Source organism: Xiphophorus couchianus, chromosome 13, assembly GCF_001444195.1.
Source record: "Xiphophorus couchianus chromosome 13, X_couchianus-1.0, whole genome shotgun sequence".
Classification (NCBI taxonomy): Eukaryota; Metazoa; Chordata; class Actinopteri; order Cyprinodontiformes; family Poeciliidae; genus Xiphophorus; species Xiphophorus couchianus.
In genome coordinates, this window is record NC_040240.1 from 27,828,070 (window position 1) to 27,846,882 (window position 18,813).

The following is an 18,813-nucleotide window of genomic DNA, read 5'->3' on the forward strand; positions in this document are numbered from 1 at the left end:
ACTGCGTTCACTTGCCAGTGCTCCAAAATGCTAACTAAGGCTTTTATGCTACAGGGTAGTCAAGGATCTCCTGGACATGTGGGGAAAAAGGGAGACACGGGGGACCTTGGACCACCTGGCTCTCCTGGAAAACCGGTAACATGACAGATTCAGTTTGTTTAAAGGGCCAGTTTATTAATCACTATTCAATCTATGATATCAGGCTGTTTTCTACACTTATTCATTTTATACACCTCCTAAAATTTCTGATTGGTATGTATTTGTGTTTTTCCACATAATTTATAACTTTGTTTTATTTTCTTATTGCCTATATTCCAGTCATGATATCGTACATAACCATATTCTGATCCTCTAGGGGAGACCTGGAGAAAAAGGAGAGCCAGGACTTGCGGTTAGTACCAGACTGGGACAAACAACTTAATGATGGACTTCTGGGTTTCTTACATTTTTTTGTTTCTCTTCCACAGAGAGATGAAGTCATCCAGATCATAAAGGAAATATTTGGTAAAACTTTGAAGGGGTGTATGTTTAAATAACTATTGTTGTGCTAGCAGGAAATATTCAAGTACATAAAACTGATCTATAATATAAACCGTATAGTAAGGTCAGAAAGATATAAATTATGACTTGATGTTTTCTGTATAAGTCAGAGGAGAGCGATACAAACTGCTGATATCTAACCTTCTCTGTGTACATAAAGGTTTTAAACCCTTAACCTTCCCCTTGTTCTAGGATGTGGCGTCATGTGCAGAGAGATTCCACTAGATCTGGTATTTGTGATTGACAGCTCTGAGAGCGTGGGGCCAGAAAACTTTGAGGTGGTTAAGGACTTTGTGAACGCGATTATTGACCAGTTCACTGTGAGCCAGGAGGCCAGCCGCGTTGGGGTGGTGCTCTACAGCCATCTGAGCACGGTGGTGGTCGGCCTGCAGCAGCAGCCCAGCAGGGAGGAGATCCAGGCTTCTGTCAGAGCCATGCCCTACCTGGGCGAGGGCACCTTCACCGGCAGCGCCATGCTCCAAGCCAGGAAGGTGTTCAGAGACTCTCGACGCCATGTGAGGAAAGTGGCTGTTGTTTTAACGGATGTTCAGTCAGATCAGAGTGATCTGGTGCAGTTTAAAGAGACGGCCTCAGAAGGCCATGCAGAGGGGATTGAGGTGTTGATCATAGGTGTGGTGAACAAGACTGATCCTCTTTATGAAGAGTTCCTGAGTCAGATGAAGACTGTCGCCTCTGATCCTAAAGAAGAACATGTCTACATTATTGATGACTTCCTATTGCTGCCTGGTGAGTTAATACACAACAGTTCCTTGTTATTGTTCTAAAGTGTGTTGACTATTAAAAAGACACAATTTCTGAAGTTCATATATGAGATTAGTTAGAAGGGTCATACAAACAATACAATCAAACGTAAATATCACATACATGCACCAGATTTATTTTGAAGGTTGTGAAAATCAATGAGCTCCTTGGAAAGTTGTTGCTGTGATGCATCAGGCAGAGGATGTCTGATAGGACAGACCCAACTTCAGTCTTTTTCATTGTCGTTGTAAGAGGTGGAATAACTCAGATTTCAAGCAAACGTCTGATTCAGTCAGCACAACACTGCATGTAAACAGTAAGAGCATGTAAAATGTAATCAGTTGTTTTGCAAGATGTTCACAAGAGAATATGGTCCAGTTGTTAAAAACTTCTCATGCAAATCAGTTCTTACTTTGGGTGTAGCTAAGAAAACTACAGACAGAAGACCAACAGGAGTAATCAGGAGTTTATTTTGGTTATTCCATATTTTGAGCATTTAATGTAGTTATTTTTAAGAATCTGATCTTTTACATTGAATAAGATGGAAGCAACTTTACCAGTAGCATGCATAGTGGTATATTTAAACTACCAAAACTTTGAACATCTTTCTCATTCAAAGCCCTTCCTTTAACAAATTCCTCTTTTTGATCTAAAAACATTCAAGCATTCTTCTCTGGAGGTTTTTGTCAGGTTCATCTACCTAAGCATTCTCAAACTGAAAAAGAAGAGAGAGACAAGTGAGTTTTAGATTTACTTGCAAGGAGAATGGACAGGAGCGTGCTTTAGTTACAGCTCCTCCCAGACCCTTTCTTTTTATGTCCTTAGGGTGATCCTAATCACATAGCCTATTTGGTTATCTTGAGTTAATCACATAGCGTAGCTGCTTCTTCTGTTCTCTTGAGTCACAGGTGTGTTGCACCTACAAGCCGCTGTAATGTAGAGTGCAAAGTTCAAAGTTCTTGTTTACTTCCTTTTATAGAAGCAATGCAGGAACTGATGAGCCCACAGAACAATGTTGTGTCCTGTGTATCCGTGGTTTCATGTACAGTTCCTCTGTCTCTGGTTCATAAACGCCGACCCTTAATCATCCATTGTTTATTCTGCCACGTCAGTTCACTCTTGCTGCAGACCATCTGGTATCAGCTCCCAATTTGACACACTTAGATGTCTTCCTGCAAGCATCTCTCACAAGGCACACATTCCAGAAGCAAACAGACGTAGAGTATTTATATTCGTAATTAATTTAAACGTATCAGTTTTATTATAGTAGCACTTTGTAAACCAAGGATTTGCTGGATGTAGCTGTCCTAAATGTCGTTATACTAATGATTTTGTCTTTGTAATTATATGGAATTCACAAGTCTTGTGAATAAAAGGCCATAATTGGTTCAATGCGTTATTTCATTATGCATTGAAATAACTAACAATGCGTAATGCTTCAAATTTTTGTTTTAACAGTAAATGTCCTTAGTGAATTCAGTCAGAAGGAGACATTGATGTTCTGAATGAGGAGCTCTGGTTCCTGAACCATCTATTTTATGTTCATGTTGGGGTCTGCTGCCTTCTGGCCTTACATTATAAATTATTGCTTTGTTTTTAGAAGGAATTTTGGCATTATTTAAAACATCACGTTGTGGTCTATTATTTTTTACGGCAGAGTTGCACATCTTTTCACCCTAACTATTGTCATGAGAAACAAAATGTGTTTTCTTTTGATACAACTTTTTTTTTCTCATTTCTGACATAGTTCTGGAGAATAATATTCTGAAGCAGATTTGTGATCGAGATGCAACGGCACCATTTAGACCAAAATCATTGTTTTCATCTGTGGAAACCCATCCGAACGGACCAGAAGACGGCGAGTCTAAAAAGATCCCAGAAGCAAAAAACACAAGGGTAACATTGCTGTCATATTATGTATTATCACCATTTATTATCATGTGTTGTACGATTAAACTATAATTTAATAGAAATCATAATTTGCTATCTAGCTGACTCTTACTGAACAGAACACTAGTCACAACATGGATGTTCTTTAGGAAGAAATTGCTCAATGATTTAAAACAGGAAGAACAGCATGGTTAAAAACAAAAAACAAAAAAGAAGAAAAAACAGCTGCTTGTTCTACACTTTGCTTCATTCACTGGGTCTGGACCTTCAGCTGTTAGTGAGTTTTATTTTTATGCATTTTAATAATTAGACACCAAATATCTTCTGATTTGGATTAATACGCCCAGTGGAAACAATCTCTGCACCACCACAGAAGCTAACGTCAATAGTCCTCCCTACCCCCTGATTGGCTCTTAGGGGTACAGCCAATCAGCACCAAGCAAAATGACTGGGGCTTTTTGATTGGCTGCTCTGCAAGTAACATTGCGGTTGGGTATTTCAGCTTCCCAAGCTGCATTTCCTTTACAATATTTTTCATGCATACAAACATCTGCAAATAAGCAAATTTTCTGAGCTTACTTTGGAGTTCAATTCCACTGAAAAATCCGCAAATAAGGGAATCTGCAAATACTGAACTGTGATTAGGTGACTACAACAAATGCATCCTGCAATGGCGCTTTTATTGGATGGTGGGTGCAGTCAACAGATCAAATTACACCAGGAAAACTGTCTAACAAACTGTAAACGGAACATCACTGTTGGCCTGTTTTCTCCATTATATGGAAATTTGATAAACCTGATGCATGATTTAATCCAACAAAATTAAGTTTTACCAAGAAACTTTTCTCTGCTCTTGTCCTACCTGTGTGGCACAGAAAGAGAGCAGATGGTGTGCAAAAGCAAGAATAATAGGGCGCAGTCAGTGAACAGGCAGGGCCTGTTTGTGACTCTGTTGCTATTTTATCCATGGATGAAGTGCTGTGATGATAGAATTCATGTGTGTGTGTCAAACCACACACACAGATTCTGATTGACATGATGAATCAGAACCTGACTGTTTTTTTCTTTTGCTCATCCGTTTCTCTCTAGCCACCTGCTCCACAGCCCACTGAGTCACTGTGGCCTCATGAGAACCAGTTTGACTCTGAGGTGACGGTGGAGCCGTCCAACAAGCAGCCAGATCTATCATCTATGCCTCATGGTGAGAAGAGAGAGCCGGGCCCAGGGCAGAACTCTGTGGTGCAGTGGCAGAGTCCGACTGACTGGCCAGGTGAGGTGGAGAGCTTTCATACAACCTTTGGCCCTCCACCACCAACTCTGACTGAGACACCTGTATCAGGTAAATAGCAGAATCACCACACACTAGCATGTCACACCCCTGGTTAAATTCACATGCCTGAAAAGAAACAGAAAATCTGAAGAGATTTTATGTAAGTTTGAACAGATTGAGCTTTGAAACATATATGGCCACAAAGCTTTATGTACTTTATACACGGAGGAGCAAACAACTCTGAAGCCCAGAGAACTGTTGTTACTGACAGTCCTGGAGAATAATATTCTGAAGCAGATTTGTGATCGAGATGAAACGGCACCATTTAGACAAAAATCATTTTTTTCTTCCAGACTTCTCAAGTCTACTCTGCATCCCCAGAACCAGAACCTGTGGTTCTGATGATGGCATTTGACAAAATGTAATCTTTATTGCTTTTTTCATAATTGATGACTGCACTTTAACTGCCATGTTGCTGAAATGTTCCATACAAATAAACTTGATTGGACTAGTGCTTGTGGTTCGCTCAAAGGAACTGCAGTAAATGGTTGAACTGCAGACGTCTGGAAATGTCTGGGTTAATGATTCATTTTTACAGTTTTTTTTTTTTCAGGTTTAGAAATCATATTTTCATTATTTTGTTTTGTGATTTTTATTTTTTTAAAATCACGAATCATGAAAAAAAAAACAATTTTGTCACAATGTCATACTTTTGACAAGAATGTTGCAAGTATAATATTTTTGTCATACTCAAAATGTGTATAATGGATGTATTTTTACTTTAAAGTCTTTCCTCTGCCTACATCTCCCAAAATGCTGTGTGGTTCTGGATCAGAGTTCAGTGAACGTTCTATACATTGAATCTTGACTATTCTATCAGATGCATTATGTATTGATATTGCTCATGTGTCTGTCATGATATACATATTTATTGATTTGTTGTCCAGCACTATTAGATATGCTGTAAGTTCACCAAGCATCTACTGCCAACTGAGCCGGTAATTTACTACAACCAGTTTTACGTGTGTGACTGTGGAGCAGAGGTGTAGTTAAAGTAAGCATACTACCACACTGGTTTGACAATCTGCAACTATTGAATTGTAAAGTGCTTGAAATGGGAAGTGAACAATAAGTTTTTTGAGCAGTGGTGTAGTTGACTATAGGTTTATCTAGACCAATGTATATATTACTAGTTAATTTGCAAACTAGTTTATGTGCGTATTAACCTGCCACATTGTGATGGTGATGATCCACCAAAACAGTTGTCATCTTCTTCATCCTCCAGGTGGGGGGTGCAGCCAGCCTCTTGAACCCGGTCCGTGTCGGCAGTACAGGATCAGGTGGTACTACGACCCGGAGGCCAACGCCTGTGCACAGTTCTGGTATGGCGGTTGTCAGGGCAACACAAACAACTTTGAGAATGAAGCTAACTGCCGGAATACCTGCGTCTACCTGTAACAGACTGTGTGGTGGAAGGTTGGGCGTGGTGCCCAGCAGATTCCATCAGTTTCGATATCAGCAACGTGAAAGAGCAGTGCCTGAAGCAATACCCTCTGACTGCTGAGGGTAACATGTTGCTGCTGTCTGAAATCGGATTTCATTGAACTTTCTTTGTTCCTTTCTGTCATGGCTGTTAACTGACTGTTGGTTTGAAAAACTGGTTCTTCTATAGGCTCGTAACATGGCCCATTTTCACAACTGTAATGGGAAAAAAAATTATTATATAATTATAAGATACAAGTAGCTATCTCATAGTTATGACTTAGCTATTAATTATGAGAGTTAAGTGAACCTTAACTCTCATAACATTTGTGTTTAAGCACAAGTTTGTATTTTGTTTTTCATCAGTCATGGAGCTGGCCTTCATACAACCTGTAGATTCAGCTTGTTTTGGTCTCAACTTCTACCTGCTATTCAGGCTAACATAAAACTTTGTTCAGGTTCTAAAGCTTCACTAGTTTACCACTAATGGTGCTGAGTTAAGCCGGGTCAGTAAGTTACAAGACATTTCACTGAATTCCAATTATATTTATAAAGCACAAATTCAGGACTAGACATCTCAGGAATGTTACACGGAAAGAAAATCTGTTGAATTCTTGTCAAGTTAAACACAAAGTAATTCATTTTAACCTTCATCTTTATCTGTCTTTGGTCTAGTTCAAACAGAACTTTTTTATGTAATGCCAGCTTGCAAAAATGTGTAGAACAAAGAAAACCAACATATTAGATCAGGTATACAGGAATTTCATAAAATATAAATAAAATAAGTCAATGGCCATTTTTGTGTAACTGAATGACAAAAAGATTTTAAATAAGGCCATGCTGACAATAGCAGCTTGGACACAGACATGTTTCCCTGAAAGCTGAAGTCTTTAACATTCTGTCAGTTACAGACACAAACCTTGTTGTGTTTGATCAGCATTTCATGAAATAGACCAACACAAAGTAGTGCATTATTTAGAAGTCTTGATTGCAGTTTTCCACAAGTCATAAAGGCGACACAACAAAATTTGTTCTATGGAACCAAAATGCTAAATGTGGTGGGAAACTGTGTGATTATGGACTGCCTTAGCCCAAAAAAATCATCATACTGGCAAAAAAAAAAACCCTCCTGGGCTGCAGATTAGATCTCTGGTCTTTGATTGTTAGTGTGACAGACTCACTGATTCAGCAACAAAGACAACTGTCTAGTCAGAGCTTGTCTGGGTAAGTGTGACAGCTACTGGAAAAGAAATCCAATGAACTTCTTTCTGTTACCCTTTTCTTCTCTTTACTTTACTTTCCTTTTCTTTTCTTTTCTTTTCAATATCCAACGCTAATAATAAGCATATTAATCAAAGACTGATATGTCTATCCAATATGTTGCATATGCAACAAGTCGTACCAAGAATGGCCAAGTCAAAGTCTGGACTTTAATCTGAGATTCTGAGAATCTCAGATTAATTTCCTCGAGAAATTTGACATTTATTGATGCTCATTATTCATTTAAAAAGAGGGTAACATTATCAGTCTGTAGAGGTTCAAAGCAATTAATCAAAGTTTATTTGTACATCACATTTCAGCAGCAGGGCAGTTCAAAGTGCTTTACTTCATAAAAACATAACAAATCAACAATTGAAACATTACATTTCTCCAAGTTGGTTGTGGAAGTTTCCTCCACAATGCATATAATTATAATTATGCACTGCTATGTGTCGGTCATTTACCTGAAATCCCTGGAAAATAAATGTGGATGTAGTTTAATAAAATGTAAAAACTTTCAAGTGGTGTGAATATTTTTGCAAGTCACTATCTTTACTGAATTCTGTATAGTTGCTAGGCAATAGACAGATGTCTCCATCTTCATAAAATAAAATGACTAAATACATGACAAATTTATGTCATTTATTAAACTAATTAAAAACTGCAAAACAGAATCGAGATCCTTTACTTGCTCTTTGAACATGAGTTTCAATGTATACAATTTTTTCATGCATATAAAATATTTTATATTTAGGGAATTACAGTGTGGGAAATGTTTTTGGTCTGTAGCTGGTTATTGTAAAAGTGATGATGTCTGAGTACTAATATTTTTACAAAATGTTTACATCATGTTTTATCCATTCTTGTACTTGTACTTCAGTTTGTCTTCTGTTGACAGCAGGTTTATGGTGAATGATGTATGAAAAGCTCTTCATTGTAAAATATCTTTTATTGTTTATCCTTGTGTATGTGTCTGAAGGAATAGCTTACACATGAATAAAATAAACCTTTTTTATTTAGTGATAATATTGTCTAGACTTTGCACTTTCTCAATCCAACAAGTGCAACTTTTGGCTTTAACAACCTTTACTCTCTTAAATCTTTCGTATCAGGAAATAGACCTTACATTCCAGACTTTAGCAACATGTCCATGCAGTATTATGACGTGTCAATAAAAGCCACTTTTCAAACCTGAGACAGTTGGAACAATTTGCCTATGAGAAGTCATTGACACAAATCATCTGATTGCCTTGAAAAGTCACACAACAAAATATTAAGGCAGGTAGCATCATTTTTGTCCAAGTTTGTTTCATTAGATTTTTTTAATGTTTCAGTTGAACCACAGTTCAAAAATATTGTCTGATTTTTATTGGTTAATTTTCAGTAAGTTTATATTTATTATTACTTTTTCCAATTATGTCAGTGACCATTATGGACATTCTGGTCACTACTGGTACCAACAATTTTGTCCACATGTGGTTTTCAACATGAATCTTGTGGTCTGATGAAGATAAAATTAAAGTGTTCGGTCATAAAGAGCAACTAAAATTATAAGGAATTTATAATTATAAGGAATTTATAATTCCTTATAATTTACAAAACCTGAGTTCACCAGGTTTCGTGAACTCATTCACGAAACCTGAATGAGGTTTTGTCCTCAGTCAGGACTGTCCTGAACGAGGACAGTCAGGACTGTGAAATATGGGAGCAGCAGTACAATGGCCGTCTCGCTGCAGGAGGAACTGGTACACTTTCCAAAACAGAAGGCACCGTGGGCAAACAACCTGATGCAGAAATATTGAAGCAACATCTAAAGACCTCAGGAATCTAGATAAAACCATGACCCAAAGTTTGAAAAGGGATAATAACCCTAAAAATACCATCAAATTAAATACTCAAGGGATTAAGAAGATCAAAATCTTCTTGCAAAAGCTTCTACAAAGCATTCCAAAAATGGTCACAAAAGGATTATCTCAGTTCCAGAGAAAGAGTGGGTGGAGTTGAAAAGTCAGGCATGACCATAGGAGCCAACAAACCTGACCCGGTTCTAGCGGTTCTGCCGGTAGGAGTGCGCCAAAATCCCAGCAAACTATTGTGAGAAGCTCATTGATGAAACATTTGATGATTACAGTCTAAAATAAACTATAAGAATAACTTATGAAATTCATTATCAGAAACAAAAACCTAAAGATGTACAGAAAGTTGAAAATAAAATCTAAAAATAAAAACAAACTGTCTCTTGTGTTTTAGAAACTTTGGTCATTTTAACTGACCTAAAACATGAAAATGTTACTTTGTTGTCAGTAGGAAAATAAAATCTATTATTTCTTACGCACTATGTTCAGACAGTTCCTGTACAAACATGCGCTGGATGTTTGTACAGGAACTTTCTGGTTTCCATGAGTCAACAGGAAAACCGGAATTATTTCATGGGAATTTGATACAACTGAAAGAATAACTGTATGATGACTGAAGCTCGTCTCCATAAATGATCTCAAGTTTTAGAATAACCTCACTGTAATTGAATTAATAATATTGTTGTTTATCCTCCCAAGGTTTCAGACGTCAAACTATATACCAAACAGGAACACATGCATTAGGTTATTTATCTGTTTTCAAAGCTGTGCTCCTACATTTTTATGTTGTTTTACTTTATTGCAGATGAAAATAGAGGCAATTTACATACAAACTTTTTTTCCTGATATTAATAACAGGCCTAGAATGGCAAAATTTCCATTTACCATCACACTGGTAAAAGCAAGACAGGGAACCGAACAGAATAAAAATAAAAAACAATGCACTTCCGTTAAGAGAAGTCGCAATAGGTTTGCACAGTCCTTCATAGTTCTGATCTTTCTGTTGCAGTTGAGAAGTTTAATTTTCCATTATGTGTTAAATTTTTTGTGTCCTTTGATTGTATTTGGTAGGTCGGACTTCAGGTGACCGTGATCGTCTCCCTGGATATTAGAAGAATATATAGCAAAGTTCTTTGGTCATAAGTGAAGCATAAAGATCCCAGGATCAAAAGGGATGTTTGCTATAGAATTACCTCCAGGACATTTTGTTGCTACGGCTTTTAAACGAACAATGAGACGTGACAGCTCAGGACTGAGATGACTTGATCTGCTTCCCTACCTGTCCTGGAAGCTATGAAACATTGCTGTAGTTTACCAGAAGGGTGGGTTGGAAATCTAATTATTCCTCCATTAATCTTTCACTAAATGACATCAAGGTATTATCTCAGGCTCAGAAGAATGTCCAGATTGTAGCCACACCTGTCTACGGCAGAAACCTGTCTGCTCTCGTTCTCATCTTCTTTCTTCTTATCTATCCTTTACTGTTTTCTCTGTCCTCCCCAACTCTTCTTCTGTGTCATCGCAGTGCTTCAAGTCATCCCTCTTCACACTCAATAACGTGGCTTCTGGACCTTTTTCATAATAATCCACATCCCCCTCCCCAAGCCCTTTCCTCCCCACTCATCCACTTCACCCCTCTTCTTGATCCTTTCCCATTCCACTCATCTTCTCATCCTCCTTTATTGGTTTTGTTGTTTGCTTCCACTATTTCATCAGGCCTGAATCTATATGAGTATCCATAGGGTCGCAGATGGTAGGTAAAATACTCCAGCACATACTGCTGAACAGCATAAATGTAGTGAAAAGATACAATAAAATCTGAGCAGCAGTTTGGACCCTGTAGAGATAGGGAAACAGAAAAAGAAAACATTTAGCAGCTTCCTGAAAAACAGGGGTTTCATAATGTTTCATGTCGTTTTGACTCAAAACATGCAGTGAGAGGTTTAAGATTTAGAAAGCAGTCAGAAAACATCATGCAGAGAATGAATGACCTCTGGGAGCAGGGGCTTGTTTTGGATTATTATTTTCTATTTAGTTAAGGTTCAGTTTATGAAAAAGTTAATACAATATATTCATTACTTTAGAGAGTTCTAAATCCAGTGGGAAAAATTACTTAAAAATGTTCATTTTTTTCCATTCAGCCGTAGCATGAACACAAAGTTCACACGTCTTTAACAACCCAAGTAATCTGCACATACAGAGGAATCAGCATGAAGAATGAAGTTCGTACGTACTACATGGAAACAGCACAAGCAATAAGAACTGACATTTTGAAGAAAAGGCACTGCCAAAAAGCTTTAAATGGAAATATAACAACTGAAATCATTCGGTTTTTGCAAACAATCGTCCTTTTTTCAGTGCAACTTGTGAGCTGGTTTAGTCCTAACTAAAGGGTTTCTCAGTATGAAGAAGAATCTCATTATGAGACAATGTTGTTGCAGAAAGGGGCAAATCCTCCAACATACACTCTGTCATGGGCCAAACGGGATTAATGTTTATTCATAAAAGTAAAACATTCCTCCTTTAAGCAGACATCTGGATTTGAAAGGCCAAAGCAACGTGCTTTTTCAGTCCACAGTATGTAAAACGGGCATTGAACACATTGATATTCTTTTTTCATATTTTCATTGATATGAATTTTCACACCAGATGATGGCAATAACCCAAGTCATGAAATTGCGCAAAGAGTTCAAATGTAAATTATGTTACATGTTAAGTATGTTAAATTTTGTTAAGTATCTAAAACATAAAGAAATAGATGTGCAAAAAAGACAAAGGAAACCAAGAAAACAGTTGAAATTTGTTAAGATTTAGAAACCTTTCCATCTGCTACTTGGAGATCAATATCTGTTACTTTAATATCAACTGATCAGGTACAAAGTGATAGGCGACAACCTTTGCACAGATTGGTTCTGTTGATAAAAGGAAAGAGTCTTACAGTTTTACAACACACCAACAGAAAAAGTAACAGATGCATTTCTAAATTTCTGAATCTTCCAGTCAGTGCCACTAGATGGATAATATGGAAATATTTATAATTTCATCATAAACCAGAAACAGCCAGGCGTCCTCATAAGATTTCTGAGACAGGACTTCATCAAAACACCAAAAGAAAAAGACCTATTTAGTTTTCTTTGCCATTGTTTTCACATTGCATTGCAGGTTTAGTTTGATAATAAAATGTCTGGTCAGAGACTGAAACAGGTTTGGAGCTGGGAGCACAGAAGTTGCTTCAGAAGCTGGTTTGTGTGAAGAATTTGCTAAAATCCCAGCTGAGCCATGAACGTCTCTCATTTCTCAGCAGACGGGACCAACTGGGACTTTCTGTAAAGTATTTCATAAATTTTTGTAATGCGATTGTGTTCAATACTTATCACTATACTATTGAACTTTATTGCACATAGATTCACATATGGACCAATTTTTTGTTGATTAGTTTGTATGTGTGGATTACCTGGGTTGTTATGTCAGATTTACCATTAGAAATATATTGAGTGTGTAACTTCCCCCTGTTGAAACCAGTTTATGATTTTCATGATACTGTCACAAAAAATCTAGACTTTCCTCTTAACCAGTGGTTTGTGTTCCTTACCTCATTTGGCTCATAGTAGTCGTAGATCATATGCCACGGCCGAGGTCTTGGTAGTTGTCGTATGACGTAATGGTCTAGAGGAAAAGCGTGGAATGTTTGCCTGCCCTTCACGTCCCTGGTGTCCACTGGCTCCACCTTCATCGTCTCCATACATTTCCCCAGAGCCATGTCTTCTATTGTGGAGAAGTGAGTACACTGTCCTGTTTGAAACCCTTCGACGAATCTCCTCAGTGCTTCTTTGCTCAGGACGTAACCTGCTCCTCCACTCATGTAGCCTTGGCTGATGAAAGGCTTAAACCTTCGACCAAGGTACAAAGGTTTTTCTGGGTCAAGCTTGGATAAGATGTACTGCAGGTTCTCTATGACCACAAACGTATCATCATCGGCTTTCAGGAACCAGTTGGCTTGGTCCTGATGGTGCTGGTGGATGTACTGGAGTGCTCTGATGGTCTTCCAGTACAGGTTTTCCCTCCCTTCACTCACGTTCAGCTCCACAGTTGGGAAGTCTGTCTTCACTGAACTCATGTACAGAATGTGGTGGCAATGCTTGCCCCATGTTTGCTTGACATGTTTGGTCCGTGATTCCAGGTTCCTGGGTCCCGTCATAATCCAACACAAGATCCGTGCCGAGTTAGGGGGATTCTCTGCAGAGCTGGTTTTTTGATTTGCCTCTAAAAATTCAAAATAATAGAAATGTTTTGTGTCAGATGAAGTGGAAAAGTGCTGAGTCACATCCATAAAGCCATTGATCAACAAACATCACATTTTTTCAAAGATTTATTTAAGCAAAAAGAAAAATTAATTGAGCTTTCAATCAAAATACTACAAGTTCAAACTTTTGTATTATGTTTACAGCTTATTTTGCTCAACTTGAGGATTCACATCAAAGCCACTTGTCTTCATGAGGACCTTGAAGTGGAAGTTTTATTATAACAATCTTATTTGCTGAAGTAGTGGCTGAAGTTGTTTAGCCTGTTAGGAAGTGAACCTAACAGGCTAAACAAGCTAAACATAATTAAACTAGAGTAACTAAAGATGAGTAGGCACACGAAATTAATATAATCTGCTATCACTACAAAGGGACTGAAATAAAGAAAAACAGGAACAAAACTGATCTATCAAAATAAGAAACTAACACAGAATAATAATGAAACTAGAATCAATTCAAACTACAAAACATCCTGAGATCCTGACACTATCACTGTTTTTCACCTGGAACGGCCGTCCTGCTGCTCTGCTACCGTAATGCACCATGTATGAAGCTATCTTTAAGAAAAGCTAATGTCTGCTGGCTTGAATGTGTAATTCAAAGTGTGACCGCAGTCCACATCTGACCAGCCTGAGGCTGCACTGCTGTGGCTGCACTGACTGCAACATGATGGTGAACAGGACCTGAGCAGTGGTGGGTCCTGCACCGACTAACTGCATCTAGTAGCTGCAGCAACCAAAATAAAATAGCAAATTATGTTGGGCTTTCTTCAAGGTGAAAGAAAACATAATTTATTGTACATATTTCTATCTTCCACTTATTCGGGTTTGTGTTGCAGGATAGGGATGAGACATTAATGGATGGGCTTGTGCTGAACGATGGACTAAAGTTTCAGTCAGTCATTCTTTACAACTTTACAACTTTGCTTGCTTGTAATGCTCTTCACACACGTCAATAGCTATTATTATTTTTTATTATAGATAAAATTATATATTTTTTAATTAGCAAATAAATACAATATAAGAAGGTATTTATACTTTATGAAAGCGTAAAACCAGCTTTGGGGAAACCAAAGGCGTTTCCTGACCAGCCTCCCTCAGGGTGTTTCAGCATTGCTTAGTTTCACTAAAGTTCCATGTTCACAGACGACTCACCAAACAAAAGCTCATGGCTTTATTGAAAGATGGAACAAAATCTGAAAACTTTTAAAAATATATAACAGACCAGATAAACTGGTCATAAACTCTCTTTTGTCTGCACACTTTCCGTGTCATGTCTGTTGACAGTCAGGGCAGATGAGTGGGTTTAATGCAAAGCACAGTACATGACCAGCCTTTGTTATCACTCCTGGGCTGCTCATCAAGTTTGGGGATGAGTCTCAGTCTTGATCTCAGAAGAACCGGTTCATCCCAGCTCACCAACCTGCCTCACCTCCAGAGAGAGAAATGCATCCAGCAGAGAGAGAGCACTGAATATTCCACATCCTGGAGTGGTGGAGTGTTTTCTCTCCGCATGTATGTTTCCTCCTCAGTTTCAGGCTCATCTATTCAATAAGTTTAAATAAATATCCAGCATGAGTCAAATTACTGTTGCTTCACATTTTCTCCAGTTATTAACATCTGCCTTCATTGTACAGTATATACATAATTCTGATGAGTCTTTTGTACCTTTTTGTATGATGAGCTCAGTCTGATAGTCCTTAACCTGTCTTCAAACTACGACTCAACCAAAAAGTTGATAAAGTGGAAAACTCAGAAAGATCAGACTAGGACAGTTGAACTTTATTTTACATTCATCAGAGTCAATAGAAGTGAAGCTGGATATGAACTTAAGAGGGCTGAATACTGAAGATGAATCAGAAGGAGCTTCAGCAAAACCTCAGGAATCACTGTACTTGCTCAGCAGTTAGTTAAAAGTGAAACAACATATTTGTATATTGTTTTCAATATGTTAATATAAATTCATATTACTGTATGAATGCAAAAATGAGACGGTGTTAACCACAGTATGATTGGGTAAAATTTTATTTGTACTGAAAATTGCGACATGTCAGCTCACCACAGTGAGAGGGAACAAGCTGATTTGTTTTTCCTCATCAAACAGCCACAGGGATCAGGAACATGCAGATTTAGACTCTATTTTAATGTGTATAACTTAAGAGTAACCTGTTTTATAAATGTTCATCTAGTTCACATTTGCTAAAGGAAGTCCGTGAGAAATGCCTAAGGATTCACATGACAAAATGACTCATTTGTTCAGCACCAGGAAACACAATTAGAAAGTCAACAAAAACCGTCAGAGGTGCAATGTGAGATTAAAAGATTAAAATGAGATATTTTATAATCAATCATTAATACATTAGTTGATTAAGTTTGATGTTTTTATCATTTTATTAGGATTATTTTTGAAGAAATTTGTATATAGAAGTGCTCAGCTCATCTGTATTATGTTCTCCTCACTGAATAATCCATTTGTGACATGGATTGGAACATTTTTAAGGATTTTGCAAAGAAGAAAAATAAAAAAAAAAGGAGATTAAAAACATTTGAACAGATTACATCCAAAACATTACAATTTTCTCCTGTCATTATTTCTGCATGAGAAGCTCACTGAGGGTGGATTCACTTAACATGGAGAATGTTACTAGCAAAGAACTGGAATCCTTACACATTCTGATATGGATTTAAAACCTCATTGTTGAAACGTGCCTCTACTAGAGAGAACATTTAGATTAGTTTGTTTGAATAAACATATACTATACCATCTAAATGCTCCCTAGTCAAAATCACAAGAATAAATTATGTGATTTTGAAGCTCATTCATGCCATGAATATAAATGTTGTCAGAAGCACTTATCTACCTAATAAGAACATACCTGTGTGTATGTTGTAAGCATCAAGTTGATTTTTTTCATTCTTCACTGAGTCTGAGACCAGCTCTATTGGAAACATGGAGGTCAGCAGCAAACGAAGAGACAAATATCCAAAAATCAATCCAATGGTGAACGTCACACTTATAGGCCTCATTCTTCAAAAATACTTTAAAAAATGAAATAAATAAAGACCTGAGAAAATGATATGTATTCATAAAGGAGTCACCTAAAATATTAAGTTTTCAATTATCTGATTATCAATCAAACTAAAAAACAATAATAATAACTACATCTGAAGACAAGTAAATAAATGAATAAATAATGGTTTTACATAAATGAACGGATGAAATCTAGTTCGACCAGTGACGAGCTGACAGTGTTCAGAGTGGCTGAAGAGCAGCAGGTGCTGAACTTACTTTTATTAAATAGGCGGAGCAAAAAGCAGCATTGACCTTGAGTGACTGCACCTATGCAATCAGAGGGAATAAAAAAAAAAAGAGAGAGGAGGGAGTTTGGAAGCTTGTTAGCCCTCTGAGCAGGTTATGCTGCATCAGAGATCTGAACGAAACAGGTTGAGCTGCTGCTGTTGCATAAACACTCGTTCATCAAATAAATATTAAATGTCAGACTTGGCTTCACATCAGGAAAAAGTGTTAGCAGGCTCACCAGAAATGATCACCTTCCTTTCTTACCTTTCTCTCTCTTTCAAGCTGACATCATCATGAAATAATTTAGAAAAAGCTCAGATATCAAGGGCACATCTAATAAATAATGAACATTCAGAATCATACAAAATGTGTTTATTGCTATATATTCTGTGTATAACAATACTCAATGAAAAAACATTTATGTCAACCAAAAATTTTTTTATATGTGCCATGCAACATGTATGATTGCGTGTTTAACTTGTTTTAGTAATATTTTTCTTGAATCCTGCCTTTTATTATGCACTAATTAAGACTGCTGTACTAACATGTGAACAGCAGATGGCAGTGCAGCACTGACTGGAGTGGCTGAAAGGAGTTCAGCTGGAACGTTTCCGGCTCCCTCATTCACATTGTTTAGTCACACCCATCTTAGTTTTAGGGTGATGAATTAAGATAAACTAATCAGGTCATTATTATTTAATTCATGCTTTAGTAGCATATGGAATGTATTAATTTTTGCTTTAATTTTTCCTCTGTTTTTTATGGTGTTGTTGGTTAGAGAAGCAGCAGCTTACCTACGAGTACATTTAAAAATAATTATAACATTCTATAAAAGTTCAATATTTCTTGCCAGTGATGTCAGAAAGTGAAACAGTTATTTAATAGATATTAATTACATGTAGAGTAAAATATTTCAAGATTTTTTTGTTGCAGTTTTAATAATTACAGGTAAAGAAAACCCAAATTCAGTGACTCAGCAAATTGGAAAATTATATTAGACAAATTAAAAACATGTTTTAAGCAAAAATGACAAGATTCTGAAAACTTTGTACATCTCTACAGACTCAATACTTGGCAGATCTCCTCTGGTATTACTGCATCGATGCAGCGTGGCATGGAACAGCAGCCTGTGGTTCTGATTAGGTTCTGGAAACTCAGATTCCTCTGACAGCTGCATTCAGGTCATCTGCTTTGGTGGGTCTGATGTCTCTCATCTACATCCTAGAGATTTTCTAAGGGGTTAAAGGTCAGGGGAGTCTGCTGGCCAATCAGGAACAGGAACTCCATGGTCACTGAAGCAGCTGTTGGTACCTTTGGCAGTGTGGAAAATCAGGTCAGCATGTCCATCCAGCTTGTTAACAGAGGGAAGCAGGAAGAGTTCTAGAGTTTCCTGCTAGACGCTGCATTGACTGTGATCTTCAGAAAACCCCAGTGGACCAGAACCACCACTAACAGTGGAGACGTCAATGGACATGAATCAATGTGAAATCTATGCTTCTACACTCTACCTCCAAACACAGGAAGGTTGATTTCCAAATGAAATCCAGAATTTACTTTAATCAGACAACATAAATCTGGAAGACTGAGAAGCAGTCCAGATTCTTTTCTCCTTATCCCAGGTGACTCTGGTTCAGGAGTGACTTGAGACATTTGTATCCCATATTTAGTGTTTGTGTGTGTGGTGGCTCTTCTGGAGGATATTTCACTGCAGAGACACACAGTCCAGCTGCAGCAAAACATTTCCCAGTCAAATTTAAGAAACGTATAAGCAGATTGTACAAGTCCATAAATAATAATCCTGTTTTACTGGTTGGTACTGGTGGAGCTGCTGATTTGCATAGATTATTAATAACTTGTTTTCTCTTAGTTATTTTTCTCTCCACAGAAGCTATACCTGGTCTGGTTTGGTCTGGTCTGGCGTTCCGTTTGGCTATGATTCTGTCCTGGAGGAGGACAAAGGTTTGACAGGTCAGAGTTGCAGAATGAATAACATTGACATACTGTGTCTTACAGTATTCATAACAGATATTACAGTTTTCATACAGTGGTTTACACAAGAAAATTAAGATTAATATATCTGAAAACTGCTTTTATTTATCATCTTAAAATACCAATAATAGGCATTGTTTAGTGATGGATCAATCACAGGGCC

General features: G+C 37.4%; 2 protein-coding genes across 2 annotated transcripts in view; one reads left to right on the plus strand and one right to left on the minus strand.

Annotated features, from left to right (window-relative positions):
- The window catches only part of col28a1a (collagen, type XXVIII, alpha 1a), a 37,151-nt gene extending 29,722 nt beyond the window's left edge, over positions 1 to 7,429 (plus strand). The window contains exons 29-35 of the mRNA XM_028036661.1: positions 55 to 135; positions 356 to 391; positions 468 to 504; positions 733 to 1,287; positions 3,050 to 3,198; positions 4,282 to 4,531; positions 5,748 to 7,429. Of these exons, the coding sequence (XP_027892462.1) occupies positions 55 to 135; positions 356 to 391; positions 468 to 504; positions 733 to 1,287; positions 3,050 to 3,198; positions 4,282 to 4,531; positions 5,748 to 5,920 (1,281 nt within the window). The 3' untranslated portion in view covers positions 5,921 to 7,429. The remainder of the gene's footprint in view (positions 1 to 54; positions 136 to 355; positions 392 to 467; positions 505 to 732; positions 1,288 to 3,049; positions 3,199 to 4,281; positions 4,532 to 5,747) is intronic.
- A 20-nt stretch (positions 7,430 to 7,449) lies between these two features.
- c1galt1a (core 1 synthase, glycoprotein-N-acetylgalactosamine 3-beta-galactosyltransferase 1a) lies at positions 7,450 to 16,631 on the minus strand. Its single transcript, XM_028036849.1, has 3 exons — positions 16,237 to 16,631; positions 12,653 to 13,323; positions 7,450 to 10,897 (listed from the first exon to the last, which is right to left on the minus strand). Exons 1-3 carry the CDS (start codon positions 16,385 to 16,387, stop codon positions 10,730 to 10,732), a joined length of 990 nt encoding a protein of 329 aa, XP_027892650.1. The 5' UTR covers positions 16,388 to 16,631; the 3' UTR covers positions 7,450 to 10,729.
- Between the last annotated feature and the right edge of the window lie 2,182 nt (positions 16,632 to 18,813).

Coding starts and splice junctions, on each gene's coding strand:
- c1galt1a (XM_028036849.1), bottom strand. CDS start 16,387: ATGAGGCCTATAAGTGTGACGTTCACCATTGGATTGATTTTTGGATAT. Junction 13,324..16,236: donor TGCTTACAACATACACACAG/GTATGTTCTTAT, acceptor TTGAATTTTTAG/AGGCAAATCAAAAAACCAGC. Junction 10,898..12,652: donor ACTACTATGAGCCAAATGAG/GTAAGGAACACA, acceptor CTATCTCTACAG/GGTCCAAACTGCTGCTCAGA.